The 17,707-nt window shown below is 40.3% G+C and overlaps 1 protein-coding gene across 1 annotated transcript in view; it reads left to right on the top strand.

Moving 5' to 3' along the window:
* nudcd1 (NudC domain containing 1) overlaps positions 1 to 17,707 on the top strand; it is a 53,956-nt gene that overhangs the window by 23,100 nt on the left and 13,149 nt on the right. The window contains exons 7-8 of the mRNA XM_079570950.1: positions 6,783 to 6,927; positions 8,568 to 8,693. Of these exons, the coding sequence (XP_079427076.1) occupies positions 6,783 to 6,927; positions 8,568 to 8,693 (271 nt within the window). The remainder of the gene's footprint in view (positions 1 to 6,782; positions 6,928 to 8,567; positions 8,694 to 17,707) is intronic.

The following is a 17,707-nucleotide window of genomic DNA, read 5'->3' as shown; positions in this document are numbered from 1 at the left end:
CAGCATTTGTTAAAGTAGTTTTTGAATAATTAGAGAAAGTTTAGATTATTTCAAAATTGTTTTCCCCCTTAACTGTTTTCAGACATGACCATATATGGGCGATTCCAGAGATGCCGTCTGTATCCATATATGGTCATGTTTGAAAGAAGTTAAGGAGGAAAACAATTTGGAGAAAAATCTGAACTTTCTCTAATTATTCAAAAACTACTTTAACAAATGCTGAATTATGAATATAGTTTTCTACTAAATAAAGATACAAAGACATGGGGAGGAGCAAAGAGGTTCAGCAGTATAAATAACGGAGAATGCTAACATGATGCTTCATGTTAGCATCGTGCTAATGCTAATGGTTAGCTAGCGCTAGCTACAACTGCCGTTTTTTTTTCCACCTCTACTAAACAATCTGCTGTGAGAAAATATCCATATGGGCCCCAATGCACTTGACTATATTTATGTGTGATGAATAAGTTCATATTCCACCAGAAAATGGCAAAAAAGAGTGGAAAATGGTGTTTCCCAATAGATTCTATTTTCCCCCTCGCTGAGGCCACGGCCCTTCTCTGACGAGATACCGTCTGTATCTATAGTTGCTGCTGAAGGAGTATAGTTCTCTCAGCCAGACATGAAGGAAACAAAACATGACTCTGTGGGTGTGTTTGTTTTAGTACTTTTTTTACTGCGCCGCAACAGAAAAACTCTAAAAGCTTGATTATGCATATTATTATAAACCCATTTCAACATAGTAATAGTACATTGAAACACAAGTATCTTCATCGCTCATGTTTTGTCCAAAGCCATAAACCTTCACTCATTCTCTGGGCGTGTCTTTGTAGAATCTTGCATTTGGCTCTTTATAGTTTGCAATGGGCATATTTTTCCATCTCATTGCGCTCACAGATGGACAGCTGAGCACCATCTCTCCGTCCTTCGCCTTCAATGAATTAAGCCCCTCTTTTTGTGAGCTTTTCAGCTCTCTCCAAACGTAGCAGTGTTGTAACATCCCGGAGGTCAATGTAATAAGCGTCGCTCTGGCCTTTACTGGAAGTGATGATACACCTTCAGTGCTGTATGCAACAGAATTGGGAACATTTTTAAATCATATAAAATGAGTTTGAGGTTTATGAATAGGGCTGGTTACTTGGTTTTAGATACAGATACCTAAATGATACTTGTTTCAATATCTATACCACAGTATTTGTCGCCTAGAACGAGGAAAACAGGACAATAATGTTAATTATTTCCATAAAATACTTTTTTTTTTGTATCATTTATTTGAGATGAAATAACCAAGTAACTTTGTTTAATGCTGTCCCTGGACCAACAACATCAAAACTTAGTCTAACATTTTTCCAGTACCTGCTTTCTATACTTCTATTTTTCTGATGTCAGTAGTACCTAAACCTTTATTCAATGCCATGCCGGTATCGTTTAAGCACCCAGCCCTATATGATTAACTGTGGCCATTATGTTTTCAAAGACTTATTTTCCCAATTACATGTTACAACAAAATTTATCTCAATCATCCAGGTAGATAAAACACAGAAGGCTAAATTCAACTGGACATTTTTATACATAGTTGCCGACGTTTGGAGAATCATCCATTTCTCTATTTATTTTATTGGTTTATTTGGTCGGGACAGTGCATGTTAATGAACATACATGGGTCTCATGCATGTAAACACGCCACACCGGATTATAGCCCTGGGCTAATTTTCCATTCATCATCCCCCATGCGCACTCTCAAACACACTCTTATTCATCTTTCATGTACTATTGTACATGCTTTCAGTGGTAGGGGAAACCGGAGCACCCAGAAGAACCTATGCAGACACAGGGAGAACATACAAACTCCACACAGAAAGGCAATCGAGCCTGGGACCTTCTAGCTGCGAAGCAAGAGCTCCAACCATTGCGCCACCGTGCTGCCCGGTGTTTAAAAGTCCCATCGGATGTTAGATTGGGTGATGGCATACAACAGCACAACAGGTGTTGTAGATTGCAAGTCACCAGGCAAAACTTGCCAAACTTTGGCAAAAATGTATCTCAATCATCATTGATCTCAATATTTTCTTATGTTTTTGAATAAAAAGATGTGTCTTGTAAAATGTGTACAAACAGTTTCTTCCCCAACACAAACACGAGCTCAATTGACCTAAAGTTGTAGATTCTTACCATGAAGTTGTATCTATAAGTTATTAAAGGCATAATGAGGTTAAGCCCAAACCCACTCAAAGTGTGACCAGCATACAATACCTATATCTTCCTTCCATCGCTCTATGTTCAGACCTTGGCCATTGTGAGAATGTTATAGTGTTTATCCCAAAGCATTGACCAGCATCACAAAAAGAACAGGATTCTATCCATAGATCAATATTATGCATGTTCTGTGTGTGTGCCAGTGCGTTGTATCCCATAAGAAATCAGCTCTGCCCGTGTTACGTGCAACATTCGAAATGGCCATGACACACTGGATTAGTCAAACCGGAACTGCAGAACCCGCATGTCCTTGAAACGGATCAGAAATCAAGAGACAGAATGCACAATGGGAACAATTACTTCAGAAAGATATCGACCCTTTCCTTCAAGCCCATTGTGATCCTTGGCATCTAGCGATAATGTAAAGTGCAGTGCTTTATATCGTCAACAACATAATATTAAAATTGCTTTTTGGAAGATATGCAAATGTCCAATATCGAGTACATCTCCAATGTCTAGAGATGCGGAACAAATGTGGAAGAAAAGGGGCAAAAATTGGGGGGATATTGCACTTTTTTAGAGACAAAGCAATAGAAATGAAGATGTTTGCATGTACATTTTTACATATCTCTGATGGTTTGCATGAATATCGCTTCATCATCGTTAGTGTGAAAGTCCCCCAAAAATATTGAGATATTCATTTTTGCCTATATCACTCAGCCCTAGCCAACAGTGTTTATTAAACCTAGAAAGTGACATATAAGAGGTTAGATGTTCAGTCACAGAATGTTTACCTTTTCTTATGTCGCATTCTAGCCCGGGGAATCAAAAAAACAAAAAAAAACATCAACCCACCAAAACAGGTTTTTTTTTGTTTTTTTTTTAAGTAGCTGCATTATCTTCTATATCATTTTTTTAACAATTTGTTGAACAATGGACTCAAACTTGTGAGTCATTCCAGGATTCATGACTTGACTCTGAGGACTTGGGTCTGGACTTGTCAGTGACTCAACTTGAGGTTTAGACGAGAGACGACTCGGACTTAGATTTGGACTTGACTGATTATGCTCCTTGGCACGACCAAACTCTACATGTACAATTTCTTAAGCGATTAAATGATTTTTTTTAAAGGAACATGGCACTGTTTTTCCATACTGAGATATTTTCTTAACGGAGCTTAGACTAGCTGATTTGTACCTGTCTCCTCCTCTCCTCTAGGAAGTTAGAAGTGACCAAGCTCTTCCACGTTTTCCTTATTTTAATACGGTTACATTGTAATAACACCTTCACCCCTGTTTGGCCCCATAGAGGAGAGGCTAAATGCTAACAACATCTTTGGTCTTTTTGCCTGACTGAGCGCACGCACAAAGACCAGACAGGTACACATCAACTCGTCTAAGCTCAGGAACATATCTCAGTATGTAAAAATGGTGGCCTGTTCCTTTAAGTTCAAAGGTGGAAATCATAATCAGAAATCATAGGAGGAACCATTGAGTGGAAATGATAGGAAGGTGACTTTTATCTATTGGACTGGACCTTGTGGCTTAGATTTGGACAAGGTTTTAGGTGATGCTGACTCGACTTGCACATTCAAACATTTGACTTGGACTTGACTCGGACAAGAGGGTGACTTAAAGGGATATTTCAGTATTTTTGACATAGGGCCTGATTTCCTAGTTATCCAGAGTGTTGCTGATTTCTGGAGATATTTTTTTTGTAATTCATGTAGTTCTTATATTTGAAGAGTTTCGTGGTGCTAGGCTAGTGCAAGGCTAGCGCATTTCTATGGCATCAGCTAGCCTGCATTAAAAACAGTCTGACCCGCTCCACAGTGCACCTGAGGCAAATCACTTATAAAGCCAGACTAACAATATATATCTGTGTCGAATAATTTTAACCATTTTGCATTTAAAACCACTTATAATTGAGCAGCATCAGCTTTGTGGTTGTATAAGCTACGCAGCAGCGGAGTGATCTGCTAGAAAATAGTCCCTCAAAATGTGATCATTCATGTGATGCAAGGTCAGTTATATTCCAAAAGATATTCTATTGACACAGACATTTATATGGTTAGTCTGGCGTTATAAGTGATTTGCCTCAGGTGCACTGTGGAGCGGGTCAGACTGTTTTTAATGCAGGTTAGCTGATACCATAGAAATGTGCTAGCCTTGCACTAGCCTAGCGCCACGAAACTCTTCAAATATAAGAACTGCATGAATTAAAAAAAAAAAAGATGTCTCCAGAAATCAGCAACTCTGGATAACTAGGAAATGAGGCCCTGTGTCAAAAATCCTGAAATATGCCTTTAAATCGTTCCTCGTCTACAACTTGGATATCTCTCATGTACTTTAAATTCCTCTTTTATTTGCCTCCTTTTTTGTATTATAAATCTCTAATACATATGCGTTATCATGTTTATGCCGCAAATGAAAATGGAGTTTCGCGTGGCAGTAATTGATATTGCCTGTAAGATTGAATGTCTCGCCTCAGGCCAGTTGTTCGCTTGAGACAATGTACATGTTTCGTCGTACATTTGAAATGCCTCGGAGATATTGTACTAATGTATGCATGAGCACTATCTGTGCATGTTCCTCAAATGCCTGGGTATTTCGTTCATCAGGATAATTTGTGGAAGCAGCGAGGAAGTAGATGAAGCCGTGTATTGGTTAGACCTCATGTAGTATTGAGAACAGAAAGGGAAAAATGCATTCATATATGACTATGGGCTGATACAGAGGTGGAGCATATTGTACAGATATTTAAATCACAAATTCAAGCAAAAAGAAGGAAAAGAAAGTTCCTAACATGGACGATGATAGATATTTCCATATTCCATTTCTGTGGGCTCTAAAATAGTAAAATCTATTGAATCCATTGAGGATGTTTTTAATTGTTTTCATCATTACAAAGTCCTACTTAGTGCTAATAAACGATTTCTGGATTAGAAGAAAGGACCATGTTTAGTTGTACTTCTTCATTCTGCTTTTGAACACCTTGAGAGTGTTATATTCTGATTTCCACTTGTGTGTGAATATTAATCCCTTTTAAAGTGTTGTTTCATTTTAACCCACAAAACAAGCATCTTTTTCTATTTTTCTTATCCTTTTTTAAAGTTTTCAGCGTGAAGAAAAGAGGTTGCCCTCACTCGCGAGTTCAACTGGTGTTTGATTGGTAGCATTTTAAGCCTCAGATTTCCTTACTTTTGGGCGAGAATACAAAATCAAGACGACTACTTACAAATGCGTGGGAGTCGTGACACTACAGACAAATCTGCACTTGACACAAGAGAAACATTTAGCGGTTGCTTCTCGTAGTATTGTCTCTAATGTATTCCTACCTTTTTTGTGCCTCCAACAAGTTGCATCTGAGTGAAAGGATATGGATCATCATTTTTCCATCCATTTCACATCCTCTGCTGCCAATTGGATGTGTTTGCTGATTGTCTAACCACTTCTGAAGTGGGCGTCAAAGCTCTTTCCATTTTGCATCAAAGAACTTGGAGGTTAAAGATGAAAATATGGATATTTCAGTGGCTGTAATTCAGTAAATTCATGCATTCCTGATTGAATAGAGCTGTCTCCCCATTGCTGGTTTATTTGATAGACAGTGGTTATTTTAAAGACCTCATCGCCCCCATTGTTGTTTTACCTTGGTTCAATACTGCCGGGACAATCAGAAGGTCACAAATTCAGAGGAAGCCTCTGCTAAGATGCTTTATCCCCTTAATATTAATGTGTGCTGTGGATCAACCAGTCAATGCGCCAAGGATCAATGAACTTTATAACAACATGCATGACCATGATATAGGGAATAGTGTTGATATACGGACACAGTATTTTCTGTTTTTGTTTCTCATTCCCACTGCTGCCTGCAAAGGGCACTGACAGCCAATTTGAGAACCACACGCATCCTGACACATACACTGCCTTTTCCATACATTATTTAAATTTACAAAGATTAAAATGTCAATAATGAGGTACCCAAAAGCACGTGTGTGAGCCCAATTATGCAGAATTTGTCCGGTTTAAGACCATGGGCCAGATCTTGTGGTGGTGCACAAGGGACGCAGGCTCTTGGCGAAATATTTTCCAAGTGGCGGAGCTATGCACCATTCACCTCTGCATCACAAGAGGAGGTGACTGCACTGATGGGAACACCGCTGACATTCATTTACATTGCACTGCCTTGCGTTCTTTCTTAAGCCTTAGGGTCTCACAGGTCAAACTAAAATCTTCATTTACCCCATCGTGAGCTAAACAATGTTCAGAGAGAGAAAAAGAGCTACATCCTCCGCTGTTGCGCAGATCGGTCCGCGCTTGGCGTGAATGCGGAACAAAACAAATGCACTTGTTCACCCCTCACTCCCCCATGACCCCTCTCCTGGCCGTGGAGTCGATCCGGTTGGAGGAAAATGTGTGTCTCTACCCACTTGAATGCACTAAGTCTGGAGTGGCAAGATCACAAAGTGCGCTCCTACTGAGCGCAAAATGTCACGCTATCGTCTGCATTCTGAGACAAAAGATCGGGCCCCATGTGTCCCCTGGTTTTCCCCTAAGTCAAAGCCGTCTTTTGCTTTGTGGTTGCAGTCTGGAGGTGACGTTGCAGAAGCGCAGCGAGGGGGCGCTGTGGCCGGAGCTGGTGATGGGCGATCGAAGAGGAGAGTTGGTGATGAGTGACGAACAGATGGCACAGATTCACGAGAGACTCACCCACCTCACATCAGAGGACATGGTGAGACACTGTTTCAAAGTACAGTACCAAACATACTTTAGAGCAGGGGTCTCCAACCTTTTTTACCCGGCGGGCTACTTTTACACAATCAGAATGTCGGAGAGCTACTTATGCTTCAAAAACACTTACACACTGTAAAATGCGACTTAGGTGGACTTCACCCTGGAGAATTAGTAGCCAGGATAGTATTTCTAAGAAAATGACTTGAGTTTAGTGCTTGTACTTTACAATATTGACCCAACTGTTCAGCATGTTCAGAACAAACAGAAAATGCATCTTAAAGTTGAATTTTCATGCGTTTGTAGAAAGTCTTTGGCGAGCTACCTAGAAAAGCCTGGCGAGCCACTGGTAGCTCCCGCGCTACTGGTTGGAGATCCCTGCTTTAGAGCCAGTATCAAGGTGAATAATAGCTGCTCACTACTAGATTGTGGACTGAACGGTTAAGGTAAGCTGACAGGAAAACTTTAGACTCTATAAATTACTTTGAACGCCATACTTAAAGTTACTTACTCCAAAAACATCTGATGACGTTGTACAATAGAAAAAGACATTTCAGACGAGAGGTGTGGCAATATATCGACTTTGCAATGAATCGCGATATTTTCTGAGACGGTATTAATGATCGTCATGCATATTAATGAAAGTTGTTATGTATATTAATGAACGCCATGCATATTAATGAGGCAGCAGTGAGGACAATAATCAAACATTTAGTCCGAACACTAGAGGGCAGCACTTGGACCAAAGACTGTCACACAAATGTATTACTACTAATGAAAAGCAATCATGACAATTATATAGCATGTTCAAAAAAAGGTTAAAAGTGCATTTGTTTCTTTAAATAAATAGTGATTAACCTGAGGTTATTTTTGTGCGATTTATCGTGTTACCGGCGTATTGTGAAGTTATTATTGTGAGCTTGTGATGTACTGTATCGAATCACAAGGTACCCAGACGTTCCCACCCCTATTTTAGACACAAGCGACAGATAATGGTAGCTACTGTCAAACGAACTGGAATTAAACCTGTGACCTTATTACTGTGGGACAGGAATGCCTTTAATGCTATTGCGAGCGAGTTTTTTAATCCTATAGTGAAAATATCAAGCCTTTTTGACCTACAGCTATCATTGTTGAAATGTATTGATGCCAGATTAATCTCACAGTCAAAGCTCTTCTTTAGATGTATTTTTGATCCTGTTCATAAATGTACAATATTGACTTCTGACGAACAGAAAAAAGTCTTTTTTATGGCCAGAGCTTTTTATTCATGTTGAAACACATTGAGAGTAAATATTGATCTGACGTCTTTTTCTTTTAGCTTTAGAAGTGCTCAGTGTTTCATTAACCTGCTAAACTAAATAATTCCGTATTATGTGTGCACTGTCAGACTATGCTTCAGCTCATTGTTTACTCATAAGTTCTCCCTTAGGCCTCCTTTAAAATCTCTCTATTTCGTCACGTCGCTCTTCCTCTGGGCCACAATGGGTTCTCGGCTCCTTAAACCGCCCGTTTGTATTTTTAGCCTCTACCTCGCCAATTAAAATCATCCGCTCCCACTTTAGACAAACAAACCTCTCTCGCATGATAATCTATGCAAATCAAATCGCATGTGGTGTTTTGTTGTCGTCACTTTGGCAGAACGCGACCCCGGACCTCGACAAGCCGGCGTGTAACTCCCAGGAGCTGGAGGACTGCGACGGTTTCCCCGATGACAGCTTCAGTCTGGTTCGATTCGACGGGGAGACGCTGAAGCCCACTCGGGTGGTGAGTAAGACCTCTCTTCTTCACCTGTGGGATCTGGTGTTTAATGGTGGCACTTTATTCATGGAGAATTGCTCAAGTGTGATGTACTCACACTTCACCTGCACGACTACGTTGTGGAGGAATACTGTAACTGTATTTGCTGGTTCAATTTACCTCTATGCAAATGTTTCAAAATAAAATATGCAAAATAAACAATCACCTTATTTAGCAAGCGAGAATCTGTGGCTTTCGAACAATACTTGAGAAATGGCCATGCTCATGCTGAAAATGAAATAAATCACCTTATTAAAGGAACAGGCCATTTTTCTATACTGAGATATCTCCTTACCAGAGTTTAGAGGAGTTGATGCATAACTGTCTGGTCTTTGTGCGTGCCCTCAGTCATATAGTTGGATTTCTCTAGATATTCAAGCAGAAATATTGATTTGTTGATGCTCTATTACAATTAGGTGTAATGAAGTGCTCTGTGACGGTTTTTATCCAAAAGGTTTGTGTGGCTTGACAGACCAAGCTTCTTATCTGAACATTCTGTTAATGTAATCATATATTTTACTAACGACTAGAGATGCTTTTGACATTTAGCCTCTCCCAATGTATTCTTATACACGCATTTCAGTTATGTGACTTCTGTAGTTCTAGCCTTTTGAACACCGCTGGCTAATGCAACAGTATCTATCTGTGTCTAGTTGAATTCAAGATGCTACTTCAAACAATTGCACACTTGACAGCAGATGAGCTGAACAGATACACAATGAAGATCGAAACCTTGCGACTTTATCCTAATCAACAGTCTGGAGATTTTTTTAACGCCACTTGAAACCAATGACAGTTCTGTCTGCATTTATGTGGTCCATAATCCCTCTCCATACACTGGTGAAGCCAGATTATCACTGCTTTATCTCAGAATGGGTTATGGATGCCAAAATACATCAGGTGAAGAAGTGCAAAATATTCTCGGTGACAGGAAGGGTAAGTAATAAACAAATAAACGTGTCTGGTTGCCTTTTGCGAACGTTAGCATGTGTCGGCACTCATCTCTCTCAGTAAAGCTATGAGGGTTGTTATTTTAGGGTTATGGTTAACCAATAGTTTATGGTTTTATCAGCTGTGTATAAGGGCAACGTTAACAAGAGAAGTGTGTTTACGTTGCTCTCCCCAACGGGCAGCTCACACGGGTCAGTCGGCTACATTTCAACCTCTTACCCCCGCCTTAACCCAGCACATTTCCTCCAGTTTGGCATTACCCAAAGCTTTTCGACTGGAGCTTACAGCCTAGGCCAGAGTATACTCACGTAGGTAAACAGATGACCTAGCGTTTGTTTGTAGCCTAGCCTCGTGTGCGGTACAATGTTTCCGTGTTGCTTCACTTACCTGAACCAAACTGCACTGGAGTCGACTGTGTGAGTCCAGTGGTCTCTCCTGATGGCAATTATCCATTTTTGTCGACGAACTGGGTCTTTAGGAAACTTGTAGAAAGCGAGTCCCTTTTTTGAGACAGGGTATTGTACATCCCACAGCGCAACAGGTGGATGGCTAACAGCGGTGTTCGGGACTTCGGTATTCAAAATGGCGGCTACAGCAATGCGTGACGTCACTGGAAACGCATGTATAGCTCCAAACGGGAGTGAAGTTAGAAGCGACCAAGCTCTTCCACGGGCACAAAGACCAGACAGGTACGTATCAACTCGTCTTAGCTCAGGAAAGAACATATCTCAGTATGGTAAATCGGTGGCCTGTTCCTTTAAGGCTGAGAATTAGGCCGCTTTCATAAAAGACCCATTCAACAATGATTGAAAACATTGTGTTTCTTTTCTTTGTTTTCTGTCAGAATCAATAATGTTTTGTGGAGGGAATGAACAGTTTTCTGCTTCAATTTCAATAGTGGTTTTGGAGCCGTCCGAACACGCTGTGTGTCCTTGTAAGCGTTTTATGAAAGTGCACTCTTGTCCTCGTCGTGCATTGACGGAGAAACAGCACATCCAGGTTCTGGGAGCCGCACGTTGGAGGTCTCAGGGTTTCAATTCAATATTTTTTCATTCAGAAAAATTCAGCCCACACTCCCTTCGAAATGTTCTAAAGAACATGAATGCTGTGTTGTTACATGGCTCTGCAGAGAAGTTTGTGCCTCTGACTGTGCATTCTGAACAGCTTTCAGATGCAACAAAGGTTTTCTGAAGAACTAATCCACATTAAAATACAAAGGAGGCGGAGTTCATGACTTTCAACAGTTTGATCACGATTTCTGAATTCCAGGTGGAGGTTGACTCGGTGGACAAAGATCTTTTTAAGGGTCAACATTTGTATTTTGACTTGTACGTCGCCTAAACATTAGCTTTAGTCCCTCTTCATTATGATGTCATGTTTAAGTTACCCCATCATACATTAGGACTAAGACTGGAAACTAAATCAATCTAACCGGAGCCAATCATCTAAAAGCAAAACTATGTCTATATCAAAACCAATACTAATTCTTTAAGTAAGAAGTGCAAAATCAGAAGCAGCGTTGGGTCAGTGTGGACCGGAGAGAGCATAGTCGAAAGGAAGCTTGATCCAAAGTTGGGGCACGACAGCTTTGCAAAATGGTTCAAAACGGTTTCAAAACAGGTTCAGTTCAGATGACCTCGGACCCCGAGCCGAGCTGTAGAGCTTTAACAGGGTTTCCGCGGGACATTAAAAAGTATTTAAAAAGTAATTTAATGTATTATGCCAAAATTAAAGGGAGTAGATGCAAGTTGTTAATATTACACTCACTACTGCCACCTCAGGTCTAACGTGTCACTGAAGTCTCTATATTAAACTCGTGCATGACGGTATTTTGGCCCCAAATTAACAACTTTTTGAGTGACAGTGTAGGATTTTAGAGGCAGTTGTGGTGAATATATCTGGGCTCATTCTACACATTAAGACATTGCTGGAAGATGTAGGGGGAGGAAAATACATAGTTTTAACATTTTTAAACTCTGTATTGTCCCTTTAAATTTGACTTGCTGCCACATGGGGGGGGGTAAGTCAGCGTTGTACTAGGTGCTGTCCATTTAGGGCTGAAAAAGCTACCACCAAGATTTTAAATTGAAACCACAATAAGCAGCAGTGAGAGGTGCAATCTTGCTGTTCATACTGTAAGTGTTTGTTTGCGTTAAAAGTATGGGATGAAAAAGTGGGGATTGCAATGAATATTTAAGTGGTATTTCTATTTCAGAGCATAAATCTTGGTATTCAACCATTTCCGATTACAAAACAAGCATGTATAGATTCCTGTGAAATATCCTGCTTGTGAATGGCACTACGTGAGAGCGGTTCTTATCATGAATATCTGGGGTTGCAAATCGAAATGACCTTGTTCGACGTGTTAACTCCCGGTTGCGGCTGGAATTAACTTTACCGTCTCAGGAAATAGGTCAACGCGGATTTACAAACAACGCCATTCAAGATATGCATCCGGTGCGTGAATAAAATTTCAAACGTTATTGGACAAGCGTTGTTAAAACATTTGTTAAAGGGCAGCTGAGGAGGCCTGACCTTTCTGCGTAATTAGATGAGCTAATTTCAGTCTCTAATCCGTGTTTAACAAAAGGATTGCGTTTAATATGAGAAAATGAGTCACCGCCTTTTTCTTCAAAGCCCCCGGTCGACAAATATTAAAGCCTTTGTTTTACGTGGTTCTTAAATGCTGTTCATTTTAAGTTCAAAGTGCTTCTCTTGGCTTTCCGGGGTCACCTCAGCAATTAGTTTGACATTTATTGACTATTCTTATGTCAAATCCTGTGCGAAGAAAAAGATTTGGGTTGTAGTGGATTATAGGCTCTTTAACCTCTTAACCTCCACTTGAACCGAGGACATTTTCTCCAGTTTGGCTTTACTCAAATCTAAAAGCTTCTTGAAAAAGGTGTCAAAATAACAAGAATGAAAAGGTAGCTAAAATGTGACGAGAACACGACAAAAAAGCAACAAAAGAAGTGATGAAAAAGCAACAAAAGATCGATAAAGTGACAAAAAGACTTTTTTGACATTAATTTTCATTGCATTTTTGTTACATTCCTGTTTCTCTTTTTTATTGCTTTTTTGTGGCTTTATTATTATGTTTTTCTCACATTTTTGCCACTTTTCTTACGCTTTTATGTTGTGTTTTCAGCCTCGTTTTCTCGTTTTTGTCCCTGTTTTGACGCTTTTTCCAAAAGGAAAACCACATTTCCCTCTGGTTTGCATTGGGGTTAATGCATTGTCCTGATACAAATAAACAATAAGTAAATATACGCGACAACGTGACAAAAAAGTTACTATCACTTCACTTGGTCTTTCAAGTGAGGCGTTAGGCCTGTTCATACTCCACAAGAGGCGAGAACCACGTTCTTGTTCTTGAAGCAAAAAGAACGACATTTGTGTGTCCTTGTAATCCTTCCGCGAAGTATTTTACTGCCGCGAGTGGTGCCTCAAAACTATCCATCCAAACATTGGATTCTCGCTTCCTGCTTCCGCCAAATGACCCCACTAAACATATAGCCAATCACAGCGAGAGTTCTCGCAGCCCTGCCGAACAAAGCTCTGCTGGGCCGAGGTGTCAGCAAGAGCTGCCGAACAGGAGCTGCGAGAACAAAATGACGTCATTTTGTTCTCGCAGCTCTGGGTGCGAGAACAAAGATCTCGCGTCTTGTGGATTATGAATAGGCCTTTAGACTGGCCTATAGTCTGTGACCTTTTTGATTTGGGTAAAGCCGTACTGGAGAAAATGCGCTCGGTTCAGGCGGGGGTTTAGAGTACTAAGTAACTCTTGCCCATAAGCACAACTGCAGGTGTTGTAGCAAGTTGCAATTATTTTCAACGTATTAATTGTCCGTGAGAGTAAATACTACACTGATAGAAAAGACAAAGGGAGAGAGAGATATTGTACATCCAATCAAAACTTGGCTGTAAATACTGTTTATGTGGCACTAGCCCGCAGTTAGCTTTGCCCGTTAGCCTGTTAGCTTCTTCTTTGTGATGCTATTAGTGTGTATTGGTGGCTCCGGTCCGGTGGCAGTCAAGTTGCAATTGTGGTTTTCTGGCCAGAGACACCAGGGGGAGATGAAAGACCCTCGAATCATCCCATTAACACTTGTATTACCCCCAGAGGGACTACGAAAATAATTTATTAAGGTAAACAAGTTACTTAGAAGTTACTTAGTTTTGCTTTAAAGTAATGGTGGAGAAAAGGGAGAAAGTTGTTTTTAGTATATGGGCAATTCCAAAGTTGCTTAAGTTGCACTTAAACTCATTTTGGCATATGCTTTGCCCCGTAAAATGAAATCTCTGATCACCCAATTTCTGTTAGCAGTAAACCTTTTAGTCCATATTTACGGATTTTCAAACATCTGCCTTTAGAAATGGCCGGCCTAATTGTTAATGCGCTATGAGAGAGTGCAGGAGCCCATTCATTTGGCGACACACAGTTCAGATCCATTACCGCTGCTTTCCGCCTGTGTCCGTTTCATGTCCGACACTAAACAATCTGTTTCTACGCCCCGGAATTAGTCCTCGTCAATACGCAGTCGCCCTTTGATTTTAATGAAAGGCTATAATGACTGTTCTGTGTAGGAAACCATATTTTTTTCCACTGAATCGCGGTGAAAGGGGCTTTAATGTTTGTCCGTGGATAATGCAAGTCGCTGCTGGACTCGCTGCTCTCCGCGTGTTCGTCCATGTGATATACGTCTATATTGTGTTTCACACGGAGAAGGTTATGTGTACGGTTTTCTGTTCTTGCTATTTGCTCATATACAACTCGACTCCCATTAACATTTATATGGTAATCTTTGCTCCTTTGTATTTTGCTTCCCATCTGCTGGTGTGCACCTAATCGCATATTTATCACCAGATGCCCTACCTGATATGATTTGGGAAAAAGGGTGCAGTTCAGGTTACTGTGCATATTTTTAGGGTTTCCGCGGGCATTAAAGGAGCCATCCTTGATTTTTTAATTTTCTGTTATTGGAATATGATTCGTTTTGTCCTTTAGTATATGGTAAAAGCAGATGTTTATCCAAAAAACACTGGCTTTAAAACCTTTTAAACAGTCATAAAATGTCAGGCTAGTAGGCTTTTTTTTTTTTACAGTGAAGTGACAGTTTTCCTTCCTGAAAGTTGTGAAACCTGGTTTAAACTCAGTCCCTGTGACGGATTTTGATGTTGTAAATTAGGTAAGTTTGAGATGAGTTTGGACCAGAAAATAGCAATTTGAATTTTGAGTGACCCTGTTTCTTGTGCAATCAGGTATAGCTCCTTTAAGAAAGCATTAAAAGCCATTAGATTCATTGTGCCAAAATCAATAATTAAAAAAATAATTACATTGGATTCAAACTGGCATTAAATGTATTTTTTGGGGGGAAATTCTGACATTGCTCAACATTTTTTACTGTTTAAGTTCATCCCAAATACCAAAGTTGTAGTTTTATAACAGTTGTTCCTAACCTTTTTTGTCTTGCGGGTCTTTCAGTGTCGTCCATGTCCTCCCGACCTTAAGGGTGTTGTAGTTTATTTTGAAAGCAATCCCTTAAAAGTGCTATCTGTAAGTAAAATGACAATGTTGCTTTCAAAATAAATCTAAAATTCTCCCACAACTACACATTTTACTGCAAAATATAGCTTTTCCTATCTGAAATAGCTCAAGGTCCTCAAGTGCCCCAGGGTCCCTGTACCCCCGGTTGGGAAACACTGGTCTATAAGACATGCAGTTGCAGTTTTAGCTGAAATTGACCACATTGCTTTTGCTCAAAATTGCCCGTTTTGTCCAATTCTTTCCTCTGTTTCCTCTGTTGTTTGCAAATCTTTAAGCTGGGGTACCTGTCACAGAGTGTGTTGTAAACACAACAAAAACTGATATTGTGGCTTTGTCTCCACCCAAAGGATTATTGAGCAATGGAAGCTTCTCTTTAATTTGCTTGAACAATTCAGGTGTGCAGGAGGGATTTTTACAGCTAGAAATGAGTTTGGGCCAAAACTAAACATTACATTTTTTGAACAGGAAAAATCCAGCAAGAAATAAAATATGCAACTTTTTTCTGTTTTTGTGGCAATAAAATATAGTATTTGGGTAAATTGGCATTAAAAAGCATTATTTTCACTTGCTTTTACATGTGTAAACCCTAATTGTATCCTTATATTTAAGTGTTGTGATTGCGATTTAGATTTCCCTGTTTTCAAATAAACATTTATATTTGAGAGAAGACTGAAGTACTGGATTGTGTTTGGATGGTGTTGGAAAACTCGTGTTGTAGTAACCCAGCTGGAAACGGCTAAATCTGTTGTAAAGCATCTTTTATTTATGTTGCTGCACATGGTCCCTGTTAAATATGAACTAAACTCTATGAACTGGTGAATTCATTCAAGAATCTGACCGAGGTCTGTGCAGGTTTTATACATAAACGATAGAGATGTGTTGTTGTTCTTGTTTCCAGAGGAAATGGCGCGTGCGTGCGCGTACGTGTGCATGTGTATGTGCGTGTGTGTGTGTATGTGCGTGTGTGTGTGTGTGCGTGTGTGTGTGTGTGTGTGTGTGTGTGTGTGTGTGTGTGTATGTGCGTGTGTGTGTGTGTGTGTGTGTGTGTGTGTGTGTGTGTGTGTGTGCGTGTGTGTGTGTGTGTGTGTGTGTGTATGTGCGTGTGCGTGTGTTTGTGCATGTGTGTGGCCCGAGTTCAAAGTGGTACAAAAAGACGACATAACGGAGTCGACAGAAACTAACAAGGCTGTCCTTTCAGGTGAACAAAACAATGTTGTAAACTTTGTGCTGTGCTTTTGAGGAGAGTGTTCTGACCTTTTGTATTATCTGTTGGCACTGGGGGTTCCACTGCACCCGCAGAGCAAAGAACTGACTCAGAAATATAATTTCCACTGCCAGCAAAGCCCAAGGCTTTCCTCTCAACTGCAGGACATTTATGCTCTGGATGAAACAAGAAATACTGGCATGGAGAGAGAGGAGAGTTTGAGCTGGTCAGAGATACTGATGCCCAGCATTTGTACCACAAGTAATAAACTTTAACAATTCTGTGGTTTGGGCTCTTACAATGAAACTTAACGTGACGGGACGGAGGTTCAAAGCGTGACCTTTGGCCAGACCTGCTTTTTTTTACTGTTTGTTTGTGGTGGACATGTTGTTGTGTAGAAGATTCCTCTTTTTGTATATTTTTTTTGCAGGTTTTACTCACCAACAAATTGTCTCACAAAGATAATTCTCTTCTTGCCGACCAGCTGGTAATGCCTTAATAATTACAACCTAATTGTAATTCTGCTAATTCAATTCAATCAGCTTTAACAACATGTAAATGCAGAGAATCTAAATGTTTGTTTCTCTCAGCAATTGATGACAACAGACAATAGTTAACAAAGCATTATGAAATTCATATGCACACAGCAGAGGAGCAGCAGAGGGAGGGAAGGGGAGAGTTCAGCTTCTTGCCAGCCTGGTTGATGAAGCTGTCCGTCAGTCAGTTGCACCTGTCACTGATCGAGACTCCGCAGTGTTCTCCTTACGCAGGACTGAAAAAGCTGTGAGGTCTCTCTGCTCCAACATTATCCTGTTAAATTGCTCTTTATTTAACTTAATCTGTTGTTATTTAATTATGCCGCTCTCGTCTGCGTCTCTTTCATAACAGTGATGTTCACTGAGAGTCTGCGCTGCTCGTCACCGTTGGTCTCTGCTGAAGAGTCGGACAAGAGTTTGTGACTCAGACCCAGGAACTGTGTGTTCTGTTTCACAATGTTCTCTGTGGATCTGCTGTATCTGCCGTTACTGCAGCTCAATATCAGGGCAATGTGAAAATATCTGAGAGTGAAAACGATCTGTCGCAGTAGAACAAAGACACGATAGTTCATTTCAGTGCAAGCTTTGTGTTTGCTGAAGGAGCTGAATCTCTTTCTAACCAACCATTCACTTCTAATGAGGACTATTTCGATTTCTTCATGTAGTGTTGGAGCTCCTCTGTAAGTGGTTTGTAGCGAGAAACAAAGCACTATATTGTTGTTTTTAAGTTGAAGATGTTTCT

This window comes from Gobius niger (genome assembly GCF_951799975.1).
Source record: "Gobius niger genome assembly, chromosome: 14".
NCBI classification, from domain to species: Eukaryota; Metazoa; Chordata; class Actinopteri; order Gobiiformes; family Gobiidae; genus Gobius; species Gobius niger.
Note: the sequence above shows the minus strand (reverse complement) of the source record. Positions and strands in the feature narration are given on the sequence as shown.